Source organism: Podarcis raffonei, chromosome 9 (genome assembly GCF_027172205.1).
Source record: "Podarcis raffonei isolate rPodRaf1 chromosome 9, rPodRaf1.pri, whole genome shotgun sequence".
Taxonomy (NCBI): Eukaryota; Metazoa; Chordata; class Lepidosauria; order Squamata; family Lacertidae; genus Podarcis; species Podarcis raffonei.
The window spans coordinates 70,877,112-70,904,973 of record NC_070610.1 but is presented as its reverse complement, the minus strand read 5'-3'; the positions used below and the strand labels follow the sequence as shown (position 1 = coordinate 70,904,973).

Genomic DNA, 27,862 nt, shown 5'->3' with positions numbered 1-27,862 from the left:
TGACTGAAAGCAACCCCCCTCCCCCGCAAAAGCCAATAGACCAAAAGAGTTTTGCAGCACAGAACGTCTGACACCGCCTCCATCGTTGATTCTCCAATAAGCGGTCGAGTTCGTAGGTTTTTGAGCCTAAGAAGCAGCCGTAGCCACGTGATCCAAGATGGCGGCGCCCAGTGGCAGTGGCACGCGGCTCTTCCGGTAAAGTCGGAGGCAGCAGCCGGCAGAGTCCGCGTTGCTCCGCAGCCATGGCCGGCCGCAACAACAACAAGCTGCCCGTCAACCTGCCTCAGCTGCAGAACCTGATCAAGCGGGACCCGCCTTCGTACACCGAGGAGGTGAGGACCAGCGGTCACATAATTCCCATTTCTTGTGCCTTTGCCACTTGAGGCGCCTTCGCTGTGCTCTTTGCGGCGCTGGCTAAAAAAAAAAAGAAAGCATCATTGTTTAGACGAGCCCACCCAGGTACTTAGAAAGCTGTGGCGATTTTGATCTGTTTTAGGAATTTCACTTTTGCAATCTTTTAAAGTAAGGGTTGAGAGCTTTTCTCGATTTTATTGACTTCACCCCCGGAGGCGCACTCCATAGGCTCCCTAGGCAGACGGATGCCAATACCAAATTGTTTTTACCGTTTTGGGTACGTGCTTTGAGGTCTTAAAAAAAAATAAAAATCTCAAATGCAGATGCTTAAAGCATCTACGTGAAATAAGCTGCGAGGGAAGTAACGCTTTTTTGTCTGTGTTTCAGTTTCTTCAGCAGTATCGCCATTACCAGTCCAATGTGGAGATATTCAAACTGCAGCCAGCAAAGCCCAGTAAAGATTTGGCTGAACTAGTGATGTTCTTGGCACAGGTAAAATGGCAGAATCTGTGTGTGGTATGGGAAGCTCTGCTTGGATTAGTTTAGGTCGCTCTCAGTTCCCTTGCCGCCTTAACCACTATTACGGACAGGAGGAAATGGAACTGCTAGCGAAGACCTTCTTTACTGATGATGTGTTTGCTCTTAAAAAAAAAAAAAAGAGCAATCGCTTTGATGTTCCTTTGTCTGTAATAAGCTTATTGATTGACCTTGCTCTAATTTAATTATTTTATATTTATTTATAAAATTTGTATGCCGTCCTTCATCCATAGATCACAGGGCAGTTCGCAACATAAAAGTACAAGATAAAAAGCACATAAACCATAAAAAAGAAGAAAAACAAACCAATAATCCCCCTCTCCTACAAACACGTTTAAAAGGGCATAGGATGAAAACTAGCCCAAGGCCTGGTGGAAGTGCAACCCGGCACCTAAGTATGGTTACCAGATTTTTTTTTCAATGAATCCGGGGACCCTTTTTTTTGGAAGCTGAGAAGCAACAGGGAGTCCGTAGTGGGATGCAAGCACACATGCATATTGTATAAAGGTGCAAAGCCCTTCTTTTGCACCCCGTGAAACATAAATGCTCTGAGTTTTTAAAAAACTGAGCAACGGCATGCTGCCCACCCGTGACTCCCGACCTCCCCCAATCTCCTGCCCCCTTCCCACTTTGTTTTGAGTGATGGGGGGAGGCTTGGGAGTTGTGGGCGGGCGGCCGTTTCCCAGTTTTTTAAAAACTCAGAGCATTTATGTTTCACAGGGTGCAAAAGAAGGGCTTTGCACCTTGCCTGGCAGAGAAACTGCGCACCTTGCACCCCTCCTGGGCAACGACCACCCGCATGCGACTCCGAGCCTCCCCCATCTGTCAAAGGGAGAAGGGAGCAGGAGATCTGTACCACTGGACTTCCCTGGTTCCCCCTTGGCAGTGGCGGTGGTAGCGAGCAGCATGCAGCTCCTGAAGCCAGCCAGAGCCAACTGCACTACCAGGCTGGCTCCGGGCTGCTGAGGCTGCTGCTGCCACATTTTCCCGGGGACAGATTTGCAGATCTGGGGACTGTCCCCATCTGGTAACCCTAGCCTAAAGGCACCAGCCTAACCTCCCTGGAGACAGCATTCCACAAATGGGGAGCCACTGCAGAAAAGGCCCTGTTCTTGTATTGCCACCCTCCGGATGGTTGACCTAATTCACTCAGAAGGTTATCATGAGGGTAAATGAAAGATGCATTGCCACAAACTCCTTGGCGGAAGAGTGCTAACAGATATGATGAATCTAAGGCAGGAATAGGAGTCCAGATGCTGTGGAACTCTCAGCTCCCATCAGCCCCAGCCAGCATGCCCAGTGGTCAGAGAATATATCCAACATCTTGTGAATCAAAGGCTCTCCATTCTTCCTCTGAGATCTGTAGCGTCATCAGCATTGCTTTTTAAGGGTTGCTTTCTTCCTTTACGTGTACCTTGAGGGGGTCCTGTGGCCCTCCAGTTGTTCAACAACGTCTGGCTCCCATCACCCCTGACCATTGGCTGTGCTGACTTGGACTGATGGGAGTTGGAGTCCATAGGAGACAACTCCTGGGGGCTGGAGTTTATAATACAGTGGTACCTTGGGACGCAGGTGGCGCTGTGGGTTAAACTACAGAGCCTAGGACTTGCCAATGAGAAGGTTGGCGGTTCGAATCCCTGTGACGGGGTGAGCTCCCGTTGCTCAGTCCCTGCTCCTGCCAACCTAGCAGTTCGAAAGTGCAAGTAGATAAATAGGTACCGCTCCCGCGAGAAGGTAAACAGTGTTTCCGTGCGCTGCTCTGGTTCACCAGAAGCGGCTTAGTCATTCTGGCCACATGACCCGGAAGCTGTACGCTGGCTCCTTCGGCCAGTAAAGCGAGATGAGTGCTGCAACCCCAGAGTTGGTCACGACTGGACCTAATGGTCAGGGGTCCCTTTATCTTTACCTTGGTTCTCAAACGCCTTGGCTCTCAAACAGCTTGGAACCCAAACACTGCAAACCCGGAAGTAAGTGTTCCAGTTTGCGAACCTTTTTTGGAAGTCGAACATGCCCTGTTTTGAGTGTTATACTTCCGATTTGAGTGTTACACTTCCGATTTGAGAGCCACCCTTCCGTTTGGAGTGTTACGCTGAGGTCTGTCTGTTTTTGCAATTTATTTTGCGTTTTGTGGCTCTGTCTTTGTGTGTGTGACACTGTGGAAACCAGTTCAACTACTGATTGATTTTGTGACTGCAGTACAATGTTTATTGCTTTCATTTTATGGATCAATGGTCTCGTTAGATAGCAAAATTCATGTTAAATTGCTGTTTTGGGGATTGTTATTAAAAATCTGGAATGGATTCATCCATTTTGCATTACTTTCTATGGTAAAGCGTGCCTTGGTTTTGGAGCGCTTTGGTTATGGAACAGACTTCCGGAACAGATTAAGTTTGAGAACCAAGGTACCAATGTATAATATAACTGTGGGACCAGGCACCTACAAAGTCAATGAGAAAAGGCGGCAGCGGTGCTGCGTCTAAGAGAGAATTCAGCTCTGCCCTCCATACCCAGCCAGCGAGGCACCCTTTCCCAGTGGGTAGGGGTCTCTCTGCCTCTGCCTCTGAGTCCTTCCGCATGGAAAAGGGTGCCTCACTGACTGCAGAGAGGAGGGGGAAGTGGAGCCACTGCAATGCGGAAGTGTGACGTCACATGCGCACGCCTGCACATAGTGCACCCACAATTCTGATGGAAACAGGGCACCCCTGTTGGGAGTCCAACGGTATCTGGAGGGACACATACAGCCTTTCCACTTTATGTCAAGCTTCTCTTCTTTCTATACAGGTTGGCCACTGCTATCCTGAGTACCTGGCAGACTTTCCACAGCACCTGAAGGAACTGCTCTCCTACAATCACACAGTCTTGGATGCAGATCTTCGAATGGTGACTCTGATGTTAAAATACTAATACTTCCTCATCCGGGGCAGGGAATTCTGTAGGGCATGACACCTGCAATTTGGGAAGAAGTTCTTCTTTTCCAGTACCAAGGGGTTGCAGTGGTACAATGCATTTCAATTCTTTCTCCATGTTTTTTTCTCTGCATCTGCATGACAAAATTTACATTTTGCTCCAGACTCATAGAATCCATGCCAGTGCACATGTTTGGGGGGTGTTCAACTGAAGGTCATGTGTATGTGGGTTCAGTTGAAAAGGGAGACTTGATACATTGGGGTTTAGAAGCTGGAAGAAATGGCAATGTCGGTATGTTTTATTATTGTTCTTACTATGTTGTAGCTTCCCTTAAGGAAACCTCTACAAAGAAATCACTGAATCAAAAATCTCAGCACATTTGTCAATATAACATTTTTGTTAAAACCTGGTTAAGGAATGCCAGTTGTCATTCTCAACTGTGTGAAAGCTCAGCTCCCAGAAATGGCCAGTTTTGCGAGTTGAACAGAGTATACGAATTTCATTTGCAATACATGTAGATTTTGCATAATGTTGCAATTCCTAGCGGACAAGCAAAGACATATGGAGAGTGTTCAAGTTCTGCTCAGTGATCACTAGCAGTCCTGTTGAGCAGGCATGTGAGAACTTGTCACACACGCATTTTCAAGCTTATCACTATGATCATAAGGACTAGAAACTTCCTTTAAAAATAAATTGAAAGATGATAAACTCAGACTGCTGAATTGTTGAGAACCAGACTCCATGTTTGTACGTATATCATAAAAGCAGTTTTTGTGGCGTATAAAAAAAAATAAAAAATCCTGATAACTGGTAACCGGTAACTTCTTTCCCTATTTGCAGACATTTTGCAAAGCTCTAATCCTGCTGAGAAACAAGAACCTTATCAACCCCACAAGCTTGCTGGAACTTTTCTTTGAGCTCCTCCGTTGCCACGATAAATTTTTACGAAAAGTGAGTAGCAAAGTTACTTTCCCTGTCGGTCCTTTCTTATTTGGTTTTAAAATAATGGACCGTAGGCGAGCTTGCACCTTGCCTATATGACTTGGGACCCCTTCTTAAGAGGTTGAATTCCCTGCTGTGAATTGTCATTCCTCCCATTAGCCAGGGGCATGTTTGTTGCATTTACCCTTATATGTGTGGGGTTGCAGGTGGAGGATAACTGCAGTCTGCAGAGCATCCCTGTTCTCCCCCTCCCCCAATCACTGGACGCTCAGGTGGGTTTGATGGAAGTGTTCCAACATAAACAAATCACAAAGGCAGACGAGGGTCCACTGCCAGTCATTGCTAGGAGAATTACTCTAGAAGGGAAAGCAGGAACCATAGCTGGAGAGACAGGAAGGATGGTCAGAAGAGCTAGAGTAGAGGAGGGGGACCTGGGGGCCAAATGAGAACCTCCAAATCTCTCTACCTGGCCCTCGGGACTCTCCCCAGGCCACATCCCTAACTCACCCTGTTCTGTGTCCTCCTTGAGTGCTTTGGCTTGACTGAAATGGGACCTTGAACGGTGAAGATCCCTCTTGCTTCCTTTTGGGTGTCAATATGCAAACCTCTCCTTTTTGTGTGGCTGGAATGTAGCCTATGCTACGCAGATAAAAGTCTCATCCATTGCTCTTCTCACTTGTGCTCACTCACTGCTGGCAAGCAGCCCCCAGAAGGTTGCCAATGAAGGAATGTGGCTCTCCGAGTGAAAAGGGTTCCCCATCCTGGGCTAGAGGCTGCTACTGGGCAGGTCTTTGCAAGAGCAACCTTTGTCCAGCAGTGGCCAGAGTCCCGGGCAAAGCCCAGAGTGCCCTGGGTTAAAATCACAGCTCTACCACAAAGGACAGTGGAGCCTAGTCAACCCACCACACATACTTGCCCATCTATCTCTCTGCTCTAGATTATTTTCTTTGAAGGAGCTCTGGGTATTTCCAGCACTTTGTTCCCGCTGTCGCTGAACGTTCTTGTTTTTGGCAGACGCTGTACACCCACATTGTGACGGATATCAAGAACATCAACGCAAAGCACAAAAACAACAAGCTGAACACAGTAGGTTGTGGTTTCTGCTTCAAATTCCGGTTTGTGCGGGACAGAATTCTTTCTTGCGAACCTTTCCCCTTCTTTCCCCCCCTCTCTCTCCCCAGACCCTTCAGAACTTCATGTACACTATGCTGCAAGACAGCAATCCAACGGCAGCCAAGATCTCACTGGATGTGATGATAGAGCTATACAGGAGGAACATCTGGTAGGTGGCTGAGATGGGAAAGAATCCCATGAGGAACTGCAAGAGAAGATAAAAGGTGATACATTCAAGTTGCCATTGTTCCTTATTCCAGGGTGTGAACACTTTATTTATTTCTCCAGGAATGATGCCAAGACCGTGAATGTCATCACCACAGCCTGCTTTTCCAAAGTCACAAAGGTAAGAAACTATTTTAGCTTTATTTTGTTTTGTACAAATTCTAGCAGGGTAGCCATATTGTGTTTTAATGGGATTGTTTTATCATGCGTTTTAGTTACAGTGCATTTTAATTTGCAGTTTATTCCACAACTGATACAGTGGAACAGGCTTCCTCAGCCTCGGCCCTCCAGATGTTTTGAGACTACAATTCCCATTGTCCCTGACCATTGGTCCTGCCAGCTAGGGATCATGGGAGTTGTAGGCAAAAAACATCTGGAGGGCCGAGGTTGAGGAAGCCTGCAGTGGAACCTCGGTTTTCTAACGTAATCTGTTCCGGAAGTCGGTTCGACTTCCGAAACGTTTGAAAACCAAGGATCAAAGTGTTGGTTATTTTGCAGATTAGTTGCGCTGCAGAAGGCGTGCTGGAGAGACCATGAATTCAAGAAACGCAAAAGTAACTTTTGCTAGGTTTTAGTAACAAAAACAAAAACTCCTTTTACACTAAATTACATTATATCAATAAGTATGACCCATCCACCAGGGTACTGAGAGAGCTACATGCTGCTCTTTACATACTATACTCAACAGCTTAATTAACATAATTTAACAGCATCTGCTATCCTGCTTCACAGCTGTAAAACTACGTCATGTTATTTGCTCTGGCCCTTAAAGACATACACATTTTGTGAAACAATAATGAAACCCAAAATTTAAAGAAACCATTCAACACAAAGGGCTGTCAGCCAGTTCTGTGGAGAAAATTGAGAAATGCAACTTGGAAGCCATTCGACTTCTGACGCGCGTTCGAAAATGGAAGCATTCACTTCCGGGTTTTCGGCATTCAGCTTCTGAGACTTTTGGCAGTCAAGATGTTAGAAAACCGAGGCTTGAGTGTAACCAATTCCACAACATGGTTAAACCCCTTAGGGCTTATTCTGGCTTTAAGTGGCATATAATAAATAAGTTACAGTAAATAATTATTAGTCTGTTGCAGCAAAACCAGCAGCAGATTTTTGTGGCACCTTTCTAGACATAGGGTTGTATAAACTGAGGGTAGGGAACCTTCTTCAGCCCACGGACCACGTTTCCTTCTGGGCAGCCCCCTGGGACCCACATGCCAGTTGTGGCCAGGCCAAAGCAGATGGAGCAATGAATACTAAATTTAGCTTTGTACGGTAGGTTGGTTTCTATACACATTACATATACCGTATTTTGCGCCCCATAGGACACACTGGCCCATAGGACGCACCTAGTTTTTTTGGGGGGAAATAAAGAATTTTTTTTTTTATTTCCCTCCCAGGTGCGGGGCTGGAAGAACCAGGTCGGGGAACAGCGGGAAGGCACGCTCCACCTCCCCGCTGTCCCCCGAGCTTGTGGGGCTGGCGATGGGGAGAAGTGCGCTGAGCCCGGGACTGCAGGCAGCTCTGCGCAGCCATCGGGAGCCGAGCGGGACTTCGCGCCCGGCTCCCGATGGCCGCGCAGAGCTGCCCTGAGCCCAGGACTGCAGGCAGCTCTGCGCGGCCATCGGGAGCCGGGCGGGGCTTCGCGCTCGGCTCCCGATGGCCGCGCAGAGCTGTGCTGAGCCCGGGACTGCAGGCAGCTCTGCGCAACCCTCGGAGCCGGTCTCCCGAGGGTTGCGCAGAGCTTCCTGAAGCCTGGAGAGCGAGAGGGGTCGGTGCGCACCGACCCCTCTCGCTCTCCAGGCTTCAGCAAAGCCTGCATTCGCCCCATAGGACGCACACACATTTCCTCTTCATTTTTGGAGGGGGAAAAGTGCGTCCTATAGGGCGAAAAATACGGTACATTACAGGTTACATACACTTCAGGTTACATACGCTTTGGGTCACAGACTCCACTAACCCAGAAATATTACCTCAGGTTAAGAGCTTTGCTTCAGGATGAGAGCAGAAATCGCGCAGCAGGAGGCCCCATTAGCTAAAGTGGTCTTCAGGTTAAGAACAGTTTCAGGTTAAGTACGGACCTCCGGAACAAATTAAGTACTTAACCCGAGGTACCACTGTATCTGAACTTGAACCTAAGTTTGTAAACTTGAAAATGTACTTTATATACTCTTCTCATTGATATTAGCTTTGTATGACCTTGCTTTATCTCGCCCCACCCTACACCCAAACAAAAGTCTCCTCAGCAATTATTCTCTCATCACTTATACAGCACACCCTGTTTGTTGAGTGAATTAGTCTTCAGGCGTGTCCTTAAAACTTCCTGAGGTACCACTGTACATCCCGCTCTTATTTAGGGCGAGCAAGAGGCCTTATCAGAATTCAAGTACACATCCCATCCAGGCAACGACATTCAATGACGGTGTGAACCAGGGAGAGTAAAGGAAATGGCCTGAGTTGTATCCCAAGTTCAGTTAGAGCGACTTGGAGAATTGTGTTTGGTCCCCAGACCCAAGCCTGGTTTAGTGCTCCAAGAATGAGCCTAGTCTCCACCCAGACTAATAATCATTTTCTCCTTCTTGTGCGCTTCTCTCCCCGATCCACGCATCTCGCGGCTATTCAGATACTAGTTGCTGGCTTGAAATTTTTCCTTGGAAAGGATGAAGATGAGAAAAGAGACAGTGATTCAGAATCAGAGGTTAGTGCATCTGGGGCGATGGCTTTGTGCTAGTTCCTCATGGAGGAGGTAAAAGTGATGCCAGGAATGTGCCACAGGTATAAATGCCTGGACAGTATTCTTTTAGAACTTATTTTCCGATTGCTTCTCTGTTTAAGAAACAAAAGAACTCTGGGGGCGGGGGACCCAGGAATTAAGAAGGTTTTTCTTTCTGACATATGGAGGGGGCTAGGTGTTTTTTTTTTAAATCCAGACTTTTCTTCCTGACTGAAACCCTCCATATGCTATATTAAATAATAATAATAATAATAATAATAATAATAATAATAATAATAATAATAATAATTTATTCTTGCAACGATTAAAGGAGTAAAAAAAATTCTGCTGATGTTAACAGTAACAATATTCCAGTGATCCTAACTTAAATGTGTAGAGTATGTCTAAAAGATATGGATGCTTATAATTTATATGTTCAAATGTAGAAAGGGCAGTGAACTCTTCAGGGCAATGAATTCTGATTATGAATGATTATGGGTGTTTTGTATAATTTAAATTCCATTGACTTTGATGTTGCACTGCTGTGCAAGTTAAGGACTCCATGATGGAAGAAAGGTGCACAAAATTATTTCATTTTGTTTGTGCCCTGTGCTGAAAAGCCCCCTAGAGCGGCTTACATTCAATTAAAAGCAAGACAGTTCCTGCTCGCAGGCTTATAATCAAAACAAAAACCAGAAACACAGCATGCAAGGGCAAAGGGACAGAGCGGGAAGAGGGGCCGGGAGCAAACTCAGGCACCAATTTTTAAGTAGTAGTTCTTAAAATGATGAGCTGGCATATAAACAGCTCTGGGGCAGGAGGTGCCTGATGGAGCTGCTTTTTCAGCAGAGCTTGATGGAGTGAGCCTTGCTCCCCATCTCTTCCACTGAGGCAGTCTGATGGAATGGTTTTAACCTTTAAAGCCCTATACGGCCTAGGACCCTCGTACCTACGGGACCGCCTCTCCTGGTATGCCCCACGGAGGACCTTACGGTCTTCAAACAAAAACATCTTGGAGGTCCCGGGCCACAGGGAGCTTAGGCTGGCCTGAACCAAAGCCAGGGCTTTTTCGGCTGTGGTTCCAATCTGGTGGAACGCTCTGTCACAAGAGACTTGGGCCCTGCGGGATTTGACATCTTTCCGCAGGGCCTGCAAATCAGAGCTGTTCCACCAGGCCTTTGGCCAAGGCACAGTCTGACCCCCTCCTCATAGAACTCCAGCCCAATGGTTGCCATTAATTTGATTCTGAATTGATTTTAGAATGTATTTCAATTAGTAGATTGCGATTTTATGTAAACTGTGTCACTTTTACTGTTGTTAGCCGCTCTGAGCCCGGCTTCGGCTGGGGAGGGCGGGATATAAATTTTAAATATATTATTATTATTATTATTATTATTATTATTATTATTATTATTATTATTCCGGATGACAGACAGAATTACTTTACAGTTCAGCAGGATATGACTACATGCTTTCCCCAGCGCAAGGCTTTGTTTTGAGAGTTAAACCACTCTTCCATCTCTGATATTCCTTCCCAAGGACGATGGCCCCACAGCAAGGGACTTAATGGTGCGATACTCCACGGGAAGGAAGACCACCAAGAACAAGAAGAAGCTGGAGAAAGCGATGCAAGTCTTAAAGGTGAGCAGCGAGAGGCAGAGCGGTCCAGCAGGTCGGTGCTTGGAAGGATGCGAGAGTGACCTGGGCTCAAATCCCCACTCAGCTTTGAAGCTCATTAGATAGATAACGATTAAAATTTTATTATTTGTAACCTAACCATCTGACTGGGTTGCCCCAGCCACTCTGGGCGGATTCCAACAAATATAAAAGCATAATGAAACATTGAACATTAAAAAGTTCCCTATACAGGTCCGCCTTCATATGCCTTCTAAAAGTCGTATAGTTATTTACGATCAGAAGGTTGCTGGTGAGCTCCCATTGTTTGGCTCCCGCTCCTGCCCATCTAGCAGTTCGAAAGCATGTCAAAGTGCAAGTAGATAAATAGGTACCACTCCGGCGGGAAAGTAAACAGCGTTTCCATGCGCTGCTCTGGTTCACCAGAAGCGTCTTAGTCATGTTGGCCACATGACCCAGAAGCTGTCTTCGGACAAACACCGGCTCCCTCAGCCTATAGAGCAAGATGAGCGCACAACCCTAGAGTTGTCCACGACTGGACCTAACAGTCAGGGGTACCTTTACCTTTAAGTTCTCATTTCCTGCTGAACGTGGCTCTCTCCTGTTTCCCCCCATCACACAGAAACACAAGAAGAAGCGGAAGCCAGAGGTGTTCAACTTCTCAGCGATTCACTTAATCCACGACCCACAAGGCAAGTTCTTGACAAATGCTCTCTTTGCAGAGGATGATATTGGAGCAGAATAAGAAAAGTGGAGAACTTAAAGGGTTTTAGGTGCTGGGTGTGGCGGAATACGGCTCTACCGTTGGGTCGGTGGGACACTTGACCTCAAAGACATTGTTATTACAGCTAAAACCAATGTATACCCTGACTCCTGCACCGTGACAGAACTGCCCCCAAGGGGGAGCAGAATTTCCCTGTAGCTCCTCAGCAAAAATGCCCCTATTGTACAAGTTTTTTTAATCTTAGAGAAGCATGGATGGAAGCTGTGTAGGGAGGAGGAGCCCCTGAATTGCAAAAAGTCCTGTTGATTTTGTGGTCGCTCCTCACAGCCAGCGGCCGTACATTTTTAGATTAGCAGAGGATGGAGATCTGAGACAACCACTCACTTAAAAAGCCCTGCAGTGATAACCACAGGATGCTTTGTGACTTAAGGATTTCTTTTCTGAGTTTTCTTCTTCTCCTCTAACTCTACCCCCCTCCCTTCTTCCTTGGTTCCTTTTTTACTTTCTTTAGACTTCTCAGAGAAACTTTTGAAGCAGCTGGAAACTTCAAAGGAGAGGTTTGAAGTGAAAATGATGCTTATGGATCTGATTTCTAGGCTCGTTGGAATCCATGAGGTAGGAAGAAATCTGTAGGCTTAATACAGTTTTCAGCACATGTAGAAAAGCTGTCAGATATTTGGGATGGAGGTACACACTTCTTCAAGATGAGGGAGCTGCTAAGAGTACTAAAATGATTTTAATCTTCTACAATATTTTAATATCTTTATAAAAATCTTTTTCACTGATCATTTTCATGTTCTGAACAGCTTTGATGTTCTAAAAGCTTAAAGCTTTTTGGTAGAGTCAAGTGGTGTGTAAATTTTGTTATATGGATACATAAAATATCAGGCATTCTCTGTATATACAACCACATTTCTTAAAAGTGTGTGTGTGTTTTCATTTATGAATATTCACATATGAAAACGTTATGATTGCTGTCATGATGTGATTATGAATAACGCTTTTTGAGCATTTATAACCCCATTCTTTATCCAAAAAGGATGTCATTGAAGGCATGGCACGTGAGGAAAAAGGGAATGGGAGGGAGGAGGTAAACAGCAGGCTCACGGACCAGCTCTTAAAGTTACAACTGATGTCAGTGGCCCTGCTGGCTGTCTTGCCTTTGATAAAGAGGAGTTCTTCCTTAGAAAAACCAGATTCGGTCCCTCTCCCCGCCACCCCCGCCCCTGAACTGCAGCTGGGAATTGTAACTCTTTGAGGAGGGAATAGGTGGTCTCCTAGCAACTCCCAGCACCCTTCACAAACTACAACTCCCAGAATTCTTAGGGGGAAAGCCATGGCTACTTAAAGTGGCATCAAAGTGCTTTACCTGTATGGCGTAATTGCAATCTAAGGACACCATTACAATGTGTTGAGCAACAAAAGATTGCTTTTTGCACCATTTATCTTCCCTTTGCTGGGCTGGGCTGGTGCTGTAGCTCCAACATTCTTGAAATCTACTGATGCCATTGTAGCTGCTGGCTTTGCCCCAAGTCCCTCTTCCAATGGCACACCCTCCGTTCCCCAGAGATCTGGGGATTTAGTAGTTCACCCGGGGTGAGAAATGAAGGTGCCCATTTGACATCTTGTGGGTGCTCTGTGTCTCCCCAGCTTTTCCTCTTCAACTACTACCCTTTCCTGCAACGATTCCTGCAGCCACACCAGAGAGGTAAGTGGTCACACAGGTGGCACTGTGGTCTCTGAGCCTCTTGGGCTTGCTGATCAGAAGGTCAGCAGTTCGAATCCCCGCAACGGAGTGAGCTCTTGTTGTTCTGTCCAAGCTCCTGCCAACCTAGCAGTTTGAAAGCACGCCAGTGCAAGTAGATAAATAGGTACCGCTCCAGTGGGAAGGTAAACAGCGTTTCCGTGTGCTCTGGTTTCTGTCACGGTGTTCCATTGCACCAGAAGCAGTTTAGTCCCGCTGGCCACATGACCCAGAAAGCTGTCTGTGAACAAACACCGGCTCCCTCGGCCAGAAAGCGAGATGAGCGCCACAACCCCATAGTCGCCTTTGACTGGACTTAACCGTCCAGGGGTCTTTTACCTTTACCATCTGCAGCAATGGCAAGATTCTGTCTTGCCCCATGTCAGACCAATACTGTCTATTGTAGACAGTACTGTGCGGTTCTAAAGCATGTCAAAGCGCAAGTAGATAAATAGGTACTCCTCTGGCGGGAAGGTTTCCGTGCTGTTTCCGTGCGCTGCTCTGGTTCACCAGAAGTGGCTTAGTCATGCTGGCCACATGACCCGGAAGCTGTATGCCGGCTCCCTTGGCCAATAAAGCGAGATGAGCACCGCAACCCCAGAGTTGTCCGCAACTGGACCTAATGGTCAGGGGTCCCTTTACCTTTACCTTTACTGAGGTGGTCATAATAACTTGGCTTTGTGTAGGCAGCTTCCTTTGCTCCTAATATCCCCTCCGTTTTGGAGGCTACCCTAATTTGAAAATGTATCTGTATTTCCCCCATCTCTAAAACAGCCTTTTTCTCTTTTGCTTTCCCCTTCTAGAAGTTACCAAGATTCTCCTCTTTGCCGCACAGTCCTCCCATCAACTTGTCCCGCCTGAGGTGTGTAATTCATTTATTCGCTCATTTATTTATTACATTTTGCCTTTCCAAGAAGCTCAAGGGAGTGTATGTGGTTCTCCCCCTCTCTACTCTCTCCTCATAACCAGCCTGTGAGGTAGGTCATCCTGAGAGAGACAGTAACTAGCTCAAGTCAAACTTCATGACTGAGTTAGCATTTGAACAGGGGTCTCCCAGGTCTTCGTCAGACACCCTTTCCAAATCACATGGATCTTTCCAAGGGCTGGGAAAAGGCAAAGGGAAGCAACTCCTGAGCCTTCAGGCTTTCAGTGGCCATGTTGTTGTTTTTTTTATATATATATAAATTTTTATTAATTTTTCAACACATATTAAAAGACAATACAAAACAATACATAAACAAACAAACATATAAACACGTATAATTTCTTAACCTTCTTTTCCTTAAACCTTCTTTCAGCGACTTCCCCATACCTCCTTTTTCTGCATCCCTGTTTTAAATCTTTCCAGCAACCCCTAATTTCAATTACTTATAACACTTCCTTTAAATCCTTTTTCTCATATCCAGTTGTTTGTCGCTGCAATTCTATTTTGCATTACCCAAGACATTTTAACACTCATTAATTTTACAACAGTTCTTAAGATAAACTTTAAATTTCTTCCAATCTTCTTCCACCATCTCTTTCCCTTGGTCGCGGATTCTGCCGGTCATCTCAGCCAGTCCCATGTAGTCATCAGTGGCCATGTTGAGATGGGTATCTCTCCAAGCCACAGTTTAGTGTGGCAAGATCCAGCCACAGCGAGCCTTGGGCTCACACGCTTCCCTCTCTGCCACACCTCTTTCCTCCTTCGTCGTAGCTGCGGTGTGAAGTTAGCAAGCTTTTGCTTGTACAGCTAGCCATTTTCATCCAGTCTGGCAAACTGTTGTTAATAATCTTTGTCTTTTATATATATATATTAGTTTTCAATTACAATAACCCAATAATAACCTCGTTATAATAATGCCAAATTATAATACAATTAATAATACCAATCACCGAGATGCCAAATTATACAATTTAGGTGGGCTCCCCTCATGCTAGAATTGATGGTTTGATGATTTACTTCATTTCTGCGTTCTAAAGTCTTATAAATTACGATTACGCTTCAGTCAGAATAGCAATCCCTTATATCGCAACTGCAGTTTTAACGACTTCCATTCGTATTGACACATTAAATGATGTTAATTGGCTTTGGCTGAAACCTGCCAAATTCAAAGCAGCTCATTCTCATTGGTTGCATCCACAACCAGCCCTATCTGGAAGACGCCTTCTACACAATAAATAACTGGGTACTCCAAGTGCAAATGGCCTCGTGTGACAATTGCCCATGGATGTGTTTACTTTGATAGAAGAGTTTGGATTTGATATCCCTCTTTATCACTACCCTAAGAAGGCGGCTAACATTCTCCTTTCCCTTCCTCCCCCACAACAAACACTCTGTGAGGTGAGTGGGGCTGAGAGACTTCAAAGAAGTGTGACTGGCCCAAGGTCACCCAGCAGCTGCATATGGAGGAGCGGGGAATCGAACCCGGTTCCCCAGATTACGAGACTACCGCTCTTAACCACTACACCACACTGGCTCTCCATATTGTGTAGACACCTGCAACGCTGCTACTGACCCTTTTCAAAGTGTTTTGAGTGTGCCCTATGCGTTTCTTGCAGACTTGCAGGCAAGGATGGTGGTTGCTTTGACCTGTTTTTCTCTCCTGCGTGGAAGTAACTTTTCTAGTGTTAAGTCGCCCAGAGCTAAAGGGAAGATGCTCTGTTTAAGCTTTTAAAGTGCATTTGTACGCTTGTGTGTATGTTCATGGGTGGTGATGAATGCAGTTAAAACAGCAGTGTTGGCAAATCTGGATCTGTCTTACCTCTTCGCTTCCTTTATCGCCAGATTGTCCAGTCAGTGCTGATGACAATAGCCAACAACTTTGTCACGGAAAAAAACTCAGCGGAAGTGATGACCGTCGGGTAAGTAAAACTCTAAAGCTCCGGGACGTCTGAGCTTGGATATGTGTGAATATGGGTGGGAAGTGGCTAGACAAGAGTTTCCCAAACTTGGGGCTCCAGCTGTTTTTGGACTACAACTCCCATCATCCCTTGCTAGCAGGTGAGGGATGATGGGAATTGTAGTCCCCAAAGAGCCGGAGACCCGAGTGAGTGGAAGTGCTTCTATTTCCTGTTAGGAATGTGTGTTTTGATTCTTAGTTTTCATCTTGTACTACAACTTCCACTGAATAGCAATTTGCCATTACTCACGAAGCAGTTTAAACAATGAAAAATAAGTGGATTTGCCTATGCAACTTGCAGATTCCAGCTTTTTCTAGAGCAGATTTTTGGTTGCTTCCACACTTTTCAAGCATAACATAATTTTACCATGGTTTGATATTTTTAAATGTCTTTAATTTTTCCAGGATTAATGCTATTAAAGAGATATCTGCTAGATGCCCTCTAGCCATGACGGAAGACTTGCTGCAAGACCTGGCGCAGTACAGATCCCATAAAAACAAGAGTAAGTTTGCTACTTTACATGGGCACGTATTTGACTTAAGGACATATTTGGGTTTCTCTCCCTGGTGGTTCATGAGGACTTGTTGTTGTTTAGTCATTTAGTCGTGTCCGACTCTTCATGACCCCATGGACCAGAGCACGCCAGGCACTCCTGTCTTCCACTGCCTCCAACAGTTTAGTCAAACTCATGCTGGTAGCTTCGAGAACACTGTCCAACCATCTTGTCCTCTGTCGTCCCCTTCTCCTTGTGCCCTCCATCTTTCCCAACATCAGGGTCTTTTCCAGGGAGTCTTCTCTTTTCATGAGGTGGCCAAAGTATTGGAGCCTCAGCTTCACGATCTGTCCTTCCAGTGAGCACTCAGGGCTGATTTCCTTAAGAATGGATACGTTTGATCTTCTTGCAGTCCATGGGACTCTCAAGAGCCTCCTCCAGCACCATATTTCAAAAGCATCAATTCTTCGGCGATCAGCCTTCTTTATGATCCAGCTCTCACTTCCATACATCACTACTGGGAAAACCATAGCTTTAACTATACGGACCTTTGTTGGCAAGGTGATGTCTCTGCTTTTTAAGATGCTGTCTAGGTTTGTCATTGCTTTTCTCCCAAGAAGCAGACGTCTTTTAATTTCGTGGCTGCTGTCACCATCTGCAGTGATCATGGAGCCCAAGAAAGTAAAATCTCTCCATTTCTTCCCCTTCTATTTGCCAGGAGGTGATGGGACCAGTGAGAACTAGGAGCCTATTAAGTCTACGCTGTGCTGTTTCCCATGTGCCGGCTGCTTATTCAAAGAATTGCTGAGTTTCTTTGATTCCATTGACTCCATGAATATTTTATTTGGCTATGATATTTTAGTTCATTTTTATTTTATCGAGACGTTGGGTGCCCTTTTCATTTGTTTCCGTGAAAAATGGAAAGCGACTTCCAGGAGAAAAGCTAGTTTAATTGAGAAATGTGCTTTATAGTCAGTCTGAACCCTGCCCTGAGAACATCTTCGATTCAGTCCCATTTTTCTCTGCAGATGTAATGATGTCGGCGAGAACGTTGATACATTTGTTCCGGTCGCTCAATCCAAAGATGCTGCAGAAAAAATTCCGGGTAAAGCATGCTTTGAGTTTTCAATGCTAGTGCTATAACTGGTTTGTTAAACACTTGATAAAGTGCGTCTCTGGAATATTATCTTCCTCGTGGCTGAATGAAGTAGTAGGATGTGGTTGTATGTTGTTTTGGACATTTTAGGGAAAGGGATTGTTCTGCAACCTGCAGATTCTGTCTGCTTTCATGGAGTGCAAGGCAGAGTGCTTTCCCTGGAAAACAGGAGCTGTTAAAGATAGTCTAAAAATAGACTCGAAATGATTCTTGCATAGTTTTGCCCCTAGCAACAGGTTTTCTCCCAGCAACAGGTCTTCCCTAGCAACAGGGTTTCCTTGGTGACCGACTTCTTTATTAGACATGCTCTGAAGGAGAGACGTGTGGCTGTTACTTTGCCCAGGTGACTGAAGAACAGAGAGGAGAAATGATTTTCCGTCCTTAATTTTACTTAATTTTTCCTTAGACCAGTACAGACGTACCTTGGAAGTCAAATGGAATCCATTCCAGAAGTCCATTCAACTTCCAAAACATTAGAAAACCAAATTGCGGCTTCTGATTGGCTGCAGGTAGCTCCTGCAGCCAATCGGAAGCCCCGTCGGATGTTTGGGTTCCAAAAGAACGTTCAAAAACTGGAACAATCACTTCCGGGTTTGCGGCGTTCGGGGGCCAAAAAGTCCGAGTTCCAGGGCGTTCAGGATCCAAGGTACGACTGTAGTTGTTTAAGTTGTAGTGTTAATTCTTCAATAAATACATTAAGCAGAGCTGGAATGGATGAGGTGTTTATTCCCACATGGGAATTCACTGACAGATGACGTGAGAAAGAAGATTCTGGGTGACTCTGCTGACTTAAAAAGGAAACCCTGTACTGACAGGAGCCTCACTCAACAGAACACACAAAGCCTTCCAAGTCTGTGACCGTCACTACACCTTGTGGATTACAATATATTGTCTCAAATAAATGGTTCCTGTGCAGTTTGTAGCCAGAATGTGTTGCTCCTTTTAAAACATGAACGCTTGGATTGCTCTTAGGGTAAACCGACAGAAGCCACGTCGGAGGCCAAAATCCACGAATACGGGGCTTTGGATGCCAAAGACTACATCCCAGGAGCTGAAGTCCTAGAACTTGAGAATAAGCCAGGAGACGGGGATCTGGAAGGAGGTTGGTTTTGCTTTTGCGTTTCTGGAGGTCTCCCACTGCTCTGGGCCTGCGGGCACATTTGCAAAGCGATGCTGGCATCACAACGCACCGTGCAGCCTATTTTGGCTGGCTTCTTTCATGTCAAACTTTAGCAGGGGGAAGAGAGACGCTGTGGGTGCCAGGAAAGGTCTCTGCAGGTGCCATGTTGGTGTTAGAGGGAGAGCAAGCCAGCTTGGTCCATTTCAGGATAGATTTCCTAAACTTCTGCAAGTACGTTCGCAAACAGGAAATGCTTAGTTGTCTATGTCTGATGTTTACATTTGCTGCTAGTGCTGATAGGTAACTGAGGCTGTATTGTTCAAGGCATTATGTGGTTGGGAGTGTCTGGATGGATGGAAGTACAGTGGTACCTCGGGTTAGGTACTTAATTCGTTCCGGAGGTCCGTTCTTAACCTGAAACTGTTCTTAACCTGGAGACCACTTTAGCTAATGGGGCCTCCCGCTGCTGCTGCGCACCCGAGCACAATTTCTGTTCTCAACCTGAAGCAAAGTTCTTAACCTGAAGCACTATTTCTGGGTTAGCAGAGTCTGTAACCTGAAGCGTATGTAACCTGAAGCATATGTAACCCGAGGTACCACTGTAGTTTTATACCTGCCTTTCCACCCTCCATGAAAGCCTCTCTGGGATAGAACTGGGTCCTCGCAGGTGAGAGATGGGAGAGGGGTATTACATAGTTCATGCCTGCAGACTGTCTCGCCAGAGTGGTGCATGCTCTAGTTATCCCCCGCTTGGACTACTTCAATGCGTGGGGCTACCTTTGAAGGTGACCCGGAAACTGCAATTAATCCAGAAGGCGGCAGCTAGACTGGTGACTGGACCACATAACACCGGTCCTGAGAGATCTGCATTGGCTCCCAGTACGTTTCCGAGCACAATTCAAAGTTGGTGCTGACCTTTAAAGCCCTAAATGGCCTCGGTCCTGTATACCTGAAGGAGCGTCTCCACCCCCATCGTTCAGCCCGGACACTGAGGTCCAGCTCCAAGGGCCTTCTGGCGGTTCCCTCATTGCGAGAAGTAAGGTTACAGGGAACCAGGCAGAGGGCCTTCTCGGTAGTGGCGCCCGCCCTGTGGAACGCCCTCCCTTCAGATGTGAAGGAAATAAGTAGTTATCTTATCTTTAAAAGACATCTGAAGGCAGCCCTATTTAGGGAAGTTTTTAATATTTAATGCTGTATTGTTTTTAACACTCGATTGGAAGCCGCCCAGAGTGGCTGGGGAAACTCAGCCAGATGAGTGGGGTATAAATAATAAATTACTATTAGTATTATTATTATTATTATTAGAGATCGGGAGGGTGCCTTACATGTGTGTGCTTGGCTGTGATCATTTGTATGTGACTCTTACAATTAGGGCTGGGTGATTTCTAGCTTCCAACATCTTTTCTCCTCCATTGCAGATGGCTGGGAGACTGCCAGTTCTGCTGAGGAGGAAGATGACGAGGATGGAGAATGGGTTGACGTGCATCATTCCTCCGACGAGGAACAGCAAAAGCTAGTGAGTTGCTGCTGCATTTTAGCAAAAACATCTTTAAAATCCATGCACAGAGTTGCTTGTTGGGTGCATTTGCATAACAGCATTTCATCAAGAAGCTGGGAAGTGTTGGCGGTGAAACTGACTTAAATCCACACGCCTGTGTTGCTGAGGCTAGTGTGCTAGACCTGTACCCTGGAAACACAGACACGGCGGGGCCTCTGCGGTCCAAATTCTGAGTCCTGGCAGAGCCTGGAGTACAAATGCATAACTGCCACAGGGTGGAGTCACTTAGCAATAAAACACCATACTCAGGTTCCGTGTGCACTTTTGCTTTATAGGCAGAACAAATCGAAAGCATGCCTGTGGAAGAGCGGAAGGCCAAGGCGACGGCTGTCAGCAGCAGCAGACTCCTCACCCAGGAGGAATTCCAGAAAATCCGCCTGGCCCAGCTTAGCAAGGAACTGAAGTCTGCGCCTGGCAAGGCAGCAAAGAGGAAAAACATTGAAATAGAGAATGAGGAGGAGTCCAGGTAAATTATTTATTATTATTAATTGAATTTATATACCGCCCTATACCCCGGGGGTCTCAGGGTGGTTCACAGAATAAAATCAAGATAAGGGTAAAGGTAAAGGGACCCCTGACCATTAGGTCCAGTCGTGACCGACTCTGGGGTTGCGGCGCTTATCTCGCTTTATTGGCCGAGGGAGCCGGCATATAGCTTCCGGGTCATGTGGCCAGCATGACTAAGCCGCTTCTGGCGAACCAGAACAGCCCATGGAAACGCCGTTTATCTTCCCGCCGGAGCGGTACCTATTTATCTACTTGCACTTTTGGCATGCTTTCGAACTGCTAGGTTGGCAGGAGCAGGGACTGAGCAACGGGAGCTCACCCCATCACAGGGTTTTGAACCGCTGACCCTCTGATCGGCAAGTCTTAGGCTCTGTGGTTTAACCCACAGTGCCACCCGCATCCAAAATCAAGATATAAAACCACAAAATACATAACAACAATCCAATAGCCCCTCACCCACAAAAAAGAGCCACATTTTAAAAGGGCATATGATATCAATCAGATCAACCAAAGGCCTGGTTAAAAAGGAACGTTTTTGCCTGGCACCTAAAGGTGTGTAATGAAGGCACCAGGCAAACTTCCCTGGGGAGAGCATTCCGCAGATGGGGAGCCACTGCAGAGAAGGCCCTTTCTCTTGTTGCCACCCTCCGGACCTCTCAAGGAGGAGGCGCACGAAGGAGGGCCTCAGAAGATGATTTCAGGGTCTGGGCAGGTTCATTTGGGAAGAGGTGCTCCTTGAGGTATTGCAGTCCTGAGCCATTTAGCTTTTATAGGTCAAAGCCAGCACTTTGAATTGGGCCCAGGAATTAATTGGTAGCCAGTGCATGCAACTTGCGCACAAAGTTCCTATGATTTGCTTCAGCCCCTAAAGTTTGTGCAGTGTCAGTGGGCCAGTCATTGTTCTTCTAAAGGGGGGGAAAATAGTTGACGCATGAGGCCATATTATTGCATTTGCTCTTTTCAGGGGAGAGCTGCTTTCGCTCAGGGACATTGAGCATCTTCACAAGAAACCTAAGTCGGATAAAGAGACGCGGCTGGCCACAGCAATGGTGAGGCGTCCTGTCCAAACGGCTTCGTTTATGCTTGAAATGATGGCCAGCCAACGTAGCTGAACCTTGGGAGATTTCAGACACCAGAAAGCACTTCGCACAGCCTATAGTTGAATTCTGGAGCTCACTCCCAATAGATGGCAGGGGGTGGGAATGGCCACCAATTTGTGTGGCTTCCAAAGAGGTTTGTGACAAATTCACGGGGAATAAGTAGCTCCTAGATGTTTGAAAACTGGTTGCTGGGAATCACAAATGAAATGGTTGTTGTTGCTCTCAGGCAAGGGCTTCACACATGGTTGGCCACTGTGAGGACAGGATCTCGCAGGATCAGCTATGAGAGCTGGAATAAGTGGGCTTTTGCCTGATGCAGCAAGACTCTCCTTGTGTTCAGGAAGATGAGATTTTTAGATGCTGGGAGAGTAAGGCTTCAGGGTCCATGCCAGTCCCATGATGAACAAGACCAGTATTATGCAAAGCGGCAGAATTGGGGGAAAGAGGAAGTGTTACACAACTCTAATCAAGTGTGATAACTGTGTGTTGGTTGCTAAATTTAACATCTCTTTCTCAGAAGCTCCGGACTGCCTGGCTGCAAAAAAAATAAAATTATTCGTAGCCCTAAACACACAGAAGTCCACGGTTGGATTAAACGGTCTATCTTTCCAGTGTTGCTCATGTCTAGCTTCTCAGTCCCATTTCTAACTGATTTCTATTTCCTCTTCACAACTGGAAGAAGCTCCCAAATTCTCCCATAACTGTGGCCTTGCCAGACATTAACCCCCGCCTAAAGCCACGCCTATTCTAGCAACCTTGAATTGTTTTTATGACGGTGCATTGGCAACAAAGTGTTATTTTACATATATTTTAAAACAAGTAAGAGAACAGTTTGTGTGTGAGTTTTAGCGTTTTTTTTTTCTTTCCTCCCCCTTTCGCTTTTAGGCTGGCAAGACGGGCAGGAAAGAATTTGTGAAGAAGAAATCTAAGCTGAACCCTTTTGCCAGCTCCACCAACAAAGAGAAGAAGAAGCAGAAGAATTTCATGATGATGCGATACAGCAACAACGTCCGGTCCAAAAACAAGCGCTCGTTCAGGGAGAAGCAGGCAAGTTCCTCACAGCTTTGCTCCCCTTGAAAGCTTCTCACACCTGTGAAAAAGATCTGGCCAAAGACCCAAAAGGAGGGATTTCCCCAGTTAGGAGTGGCAGTTTACCACATTGGTGAAATTGCTTTCTTTGCTATATAGTTAAGTTACTCAACTTCATATTTCAACAGGGTACAAAAGGCCTCTTTGGGCACTACTTACTTAAAAATCACAGAATTGTAGAGTTTGAAGGGACCCTGAGGGTCATCTAGTCCAACCCCCTGCAATGCAGGAATCTTTTACCCAACGTGGGGATCGAACCCACAACCCTGAGGTTAAGAGTCTCGTGCTCCACCAACTGAGCTACTGAGTGTGTGGAAGGGAGCAGCAGGGCTACACCACCACCTCCACCCTAACAATATGTGGCTGCTCCCAACCCTGCCCATGTGCAGATGCCTGAAACCAGCATATTCCTCTCTGTCTTAAGCATCCCCAGATCCCGGAGTCATGCACAGTCAGGGCTCCAGAACACAGGGAGAAACCTCCATGTGCAAAGATAGATGCTTAACTACAGTTCCCTTCTGTACCTGCTTCGCATAATGTATTCTGCGCAAGGGGCAGAAGTCAGGTTTCCAAATGGCATGTCTGGAAGATGAGGTGGTTCCCCCTCCTTTTTTAATTTTGTGGCACTGCCTCTTGCAAACAAGCTAAGGGGTTTTAAAAGGTAAAGGGACCCCAGACAGTTAAGTCCAGTCGTGAACGACTCTGGGGTTGCGGCGCTCATCTCGCTTCAAAGGACGAGGGAGCCGGCGTTTGTCCACAAACAGTTTTTCCGGGTCATGTGGCCAGCATGACTAAGCTGCTTCTGGCAAAACCAGAGCAGCACACGGAAATGCCATTGACCTTCCCGCCGGAGCGGTACCTATTAATCTACAGTGGTACCTCTGGTTAAGTACTTAATTTGTTCCAGAGGTCCGTTCTTAACCTGAAACTGTTCTTAACCTGAAGCACCACTTTAGCTAATGGGGCCTCCTGTTACTGCCGTGCCACCGGAGCACGATTTCTGTTCTCATCCTGAAACAAAGTTCTTAACCCGAGGTACTATTTCTGGGTTAGCGGAGTCTGTAACCTGAAGCGTATGTAACCTGAAGTGTATGTAACCCGAGCTACCACTGTACTTGCACTTTTTGGCGTGCTTTCAAACTGCTATATTGGCAGGAGCTGGAACCGAGCAACGGGAGTTCACCTCGTCGCAGGGATTCGAACCGCCGACCTTTGGATCGGCAAGCCCGAGGCTCAGTGGTTTAGACCACAGCGCCACCCACAAGGGATTTACTGGAAACCAATAATTGCAGTGGCTATGTAAGAGGAGTACCTTGTCCCTAAAGAGAAGGCGGGAAACGGTTTCTAGTTAATTGCAATGGCAGTGATGCTTTCTCGAATCTTCTGCCATGAAAACAGGAGAACTATGTCTTATCAACAGGCTGCAAGGAGCACAGATGCAGCCGGGGTGCCTGTTTTCACGGTGAAGGTGGAGCGATGAATGGGTCAGCCTCCCTAGTTCTCAGCACCCCTTAGAACCTGTGCTTACCCCCAACTTCATTTTCACCTTTTCCACATTTCTAAATACGAGCCTCTGTCCCTCGTGTCTGGATAGAAATAACCGAGAAAAGGAAGTGCATGGTGAAATGACAGAAGCTGGGATTTCCAGGGCATCAGGCAGAGATTTCCCGTTTGGCAAAGTCACGTTTTGGGGAAGCCCCTTTCAGAAGCAGCTGCTGTTAGGAAAGAACGTCAGCGCGGGGGAATCCCCTGCAGTCAGCAAGCAGGGAATCTTAAAGGAGAAACACTGTCTGAAGCATGCACCGCCCTTTTCCTTTAAAGGAAGAACATCTGATGCTGAAAGTGTGCTTTTGAGAAGTCCTTTAAGGCAGCCCTTGTGCTGCTCCCATTTCGATTATGATTACGATACGATTACGATATCTTTATTGTCATTGTCCCTTGCAGAACAATGAAATTGAAAAACTACATAAAACTACCACAAAACTACCACAGAACCACATAAAACTACCACAAAACTACATAAAAACTACATAAAACATTCAAAAACCCATAAAAACTCTAAAACCCCATTTTAAAATACACTATACTATAGAGACCCCTTATGCTGCGTTTAGAACCAGAATTGCATTTGCGTAGAAACTGTTTCTCAGGCGGCTAGTCCTGGCCTTTTCAGGCTGAAACAGGAGTGCGGGGCTGTCTTACAGCCTTCTGAAGTCGCCCTGCATTCCCCACATAAGCTTTGGAGACTTGCAAAGCCCCACACTTAATAGGTGGTCGGGCCACACCTGTTAATCGTGTGACAATATGATGTTGTGCAATTGGCAGGCAGGTATCCCTGCCCACCTGCCAAATTTGGCCTGCAGGGCCCATTCCGGGAAAGGTGTGCCACATGGAGAAAGGTTCCCCATGCCTAGCTTGGGTGATGGAGTTTTAAGTATTACCAAAGTATTGCGTGCTGATGTTTATCTTTCTGATTTTGCAGCTGGCGTTACGAGAGGCACTCTTGAAGCAGAGGAAAAGGCTGGTGAAATAACTGGCGTGATGCCAGGACCCGGAAATAAAACCGACTGTGTTAACTAATCGTACTGAATGAACCAGCTCCAACAAAGACATCTCGTACCTGCAATTAACTTCATTTTGCCTGAGCTGTTAAGTTATGTTTACCACCTTTGGAGCAAGCCAGTATATCAAACCGACTTCAAACCATGCTTTAATATCCTGATTTATTCAGAACCGCAATTCCCTAGTTTAGACAAAACAGAGGACTGTAGCTAATTATAGTTAATTCCTGGGTTCCTGGCTTGGTTGTTCCTTCCACGAAGGATGCAGCGAAGGGGCTGTTCATTCATAGCTTTGTAAGCAAAGAGGTGATCATCCAAACCTGGCCATTGGTTGTGGTTAGAACCAGGTAAAATACCTGAAAGGTGTTTCGACCTTGGATGCAACAATGAAAACGTACAGTTTTTCCTTAACATAACTTAAAATATATTTCTAACTGGTGGCAGATTAAAGACTAATCATGGCTGCTTCCAGACGACTTGCATGTTGAGCATTCATTCTGCCTTGTTTGCAGAGAGGTTACACTAAGTTGAGTCAAGCAATTGTCACTTTTGCTCATCAGACTTTTGCAGTATGGAAAAAGATTGTTTTAGGGGTGGGCTTGTTGTAGCAAGGATGCCTAATCCACTTTAACTGCGCAACCTAAAACCGCCAATATGCTGGTTAATTCCACCTGCAAAATAGTCTAGAAGCACTGCTTATTCACGAAAGAACAATTATTTGGGTCTTAGACCTACATGCTCAGAGGAGCAAACCCTGTGGGCAGCAATGGGATTGATTTGGGAATAAATCTGTGTCTGAGCACAAATCTGTAAATGTTTTACATAGATGGAGGGATGTAACTTCTGTATTCCTGTAAAATATATTTTAGATCCTTCCCATGGGTACTTGTTAAGAATGTTATTCTGAGTACAGAATCCGTTCTGGAAGTCCATTCCAAAACCAAAGTGTTCCAAAACCAAGGTGTGCTTCACCATAGAAAGTAATGCATAATGGATTAATCTTTTCCAGACTTTTAAAAACAATCCCTAAAACAGCAATTTAACATGAACTTTACTATTTAACGAGACCATTGATCCATAAAGTGAAAGCAATAAATAATGTACTGCAGTCACAGTATCATTCAGTAGCTGAACTGGGTTCCACACAGTCACAAACACAAAACAAAAAAAGCCACAAAAACACAAAATAATAGCAATAATAGCAAAAACAGACAGACCTCAGCGTAACACTCAAAACCAAAGCGTGGCACTCAAAATAGAAGCATAACACTCAAAATGGAGCACGTTTGGCTTCCAAAAAAAGTTCACAAACCAGAACACTTACTTCCGGATTTGCAGTGTTTGGGCTCCAAGTTGTTTCTGTACCAAGGCATTTGTGAACCAAGGTACCACTGTATTGTAAAATTAAGGCGACTAACTTGGCTGAGTCTCATTGGACAACATTTGATGTTCGTGTGTGTGTCATGACACTACTGCCCTTCCTAGGGTAGGCACCAGGGATGGATAACCCATTTTCAGGCTGAGGGCCACACTGCCTTATGGAAAACTGCAGTCTGGGGGCTGCATTATGCTAATGGGTGGGCCCAGGGATAGAGGGAGGTGGAGCAAGAGGTGTCACAATTGTCTTGGTAGGATGACCAACCACACAAAAGTCTGAGGTTTCTACGCCCAGCTCTCCCCATCCGTCCTGGCAATGCAATAGACGATATCATAGCTCAAGGACACATTCCGGTTAGGCAAGAGCTCTCAGTGTTAAGCAGTGTTGCCTAGGGGGAGGCTGAGAAGCTGCACTTGATCCCTACAGTATTGTCCCACTAATACACGTCACATAAGAATGTTGTGGGTGTCCGTCGGTCTCGAGAGACAACAGACTACACCTTTGGGGGGTGAAACCTCTTTCCACCTGCCTTGCCCTACCCTCCGACCCTAGGAGTCCTGAGGGAGCTTTGCCTGGATGAAGAACTGTGAGGGGGGAGAGACTCCATCAAGCAAGGCCTCTTTCCACCTGCCTTGCCCCACCCCCTGGCCCTGGGACTCCTCATAAGGAAGCTGGTCCTGGATGAAGAACTGTGAGGGGAGAGACTTTGTCAGGAAAGGCCTTCTTCCACCTGCCTTGCTCCACCCTCTAGTCTCTGCTCAATTTGCATTGTATTATTTTATGTACTGTGGCTTGCCATTGTTTTATTGATTATAGTTTTGAAATTATTTATTGTAACTGTTGAATGGATTTCTGTTTAATTTTTACCCGGAGGGTAATCTGGTCCAACCCTCATCTCAACCTGTGGGCTTTTATGGCTGCACCACCTGTTGGGTTACTGCCAGCTCTGCAGCTATTAAATCATCTTCTTTGGCAATCACTCGTAGCCGAGGAAGATTGTCTTCCATAAACACAGTCTTAACAGTGAGTCCGTAAGTGACTGTGGAGGCCAATTCTGGATCCACACCTCCTTCCACACTGGGGACATAGGTTTCCAGGCAGGAGTTGATCACGGTGAGGGTTT

At 46.0% G+C, this 27,862-nt stretch overlaps 1 protein-coding gene across 1 annotated transcript; it reads left to right on the top strand.

Moving 5' to 3' along the window:
- The first annotated feature begins 147 nt into the window (after positions 1-147).
- On the top strand, positions 148-26,242 carry SDAD1 (SDA1 domain containing 1). Its single transcript, XM_053404382.1, has 22 exons — positions 148-332; positions 742-846; positions 3,673-3,771; positions 4,639-4,749; positions 5,755-5,826; positions 5,922-6,022; positions 6,142-6,199; positions 8,702-8,776; positions 10,331-10,432; positions 11,049-11,118; positions 11,662-11,765; positions 12,801-12,858; positions 13,698-13,756; positions 15,662-15,738; positions 16,182-16,279; positions 17,299-17,375; positions 18,399-18,528; positions 19,965-20,062; positions 20,380-20,570; positions 21,576-21,660; positions 22,597-22,758; positions 25,283-26,242. The coding sequence occupies exons 1-22, from the start codon at positions 243-245 to the stop codon at positions 25,331-25,333; spliced, it is 2,073 nt and encodes a 690-aa protein (XP_053260357.1). The 5' UTR covers positions 148-242; the 3' UTR covers positions 25,334-26,242.
- The last annotated feature ends 1,620 nt before the right edge of the window (positions 26,243-27,862 follow it).

Bases quoted from the DNA above. Each gene is read 5' to 3' on its own strand.
- SDAD1 (XM_053404382.1), top strand. From the start codon at position 243: ATGGCCGGCCGCAACAACAACAAGCTGCCCGTCAACCTGCCTCAGCTG. The intron at 333-741 runs GTGAGGACCAGC...TCTGTGTTTCAG, and splicing joins CGCCTTCGTACACCGAGGAG to TTTCTTCAGCAGTATCGCCA. The intron at 5,827-5,921 runs GTAGGTTGTGGT...CTCTCTCCCCAG, and splicing joins AAAACAACAAGCTGAACACA to ACCCTTCAGAACTTCATGTA.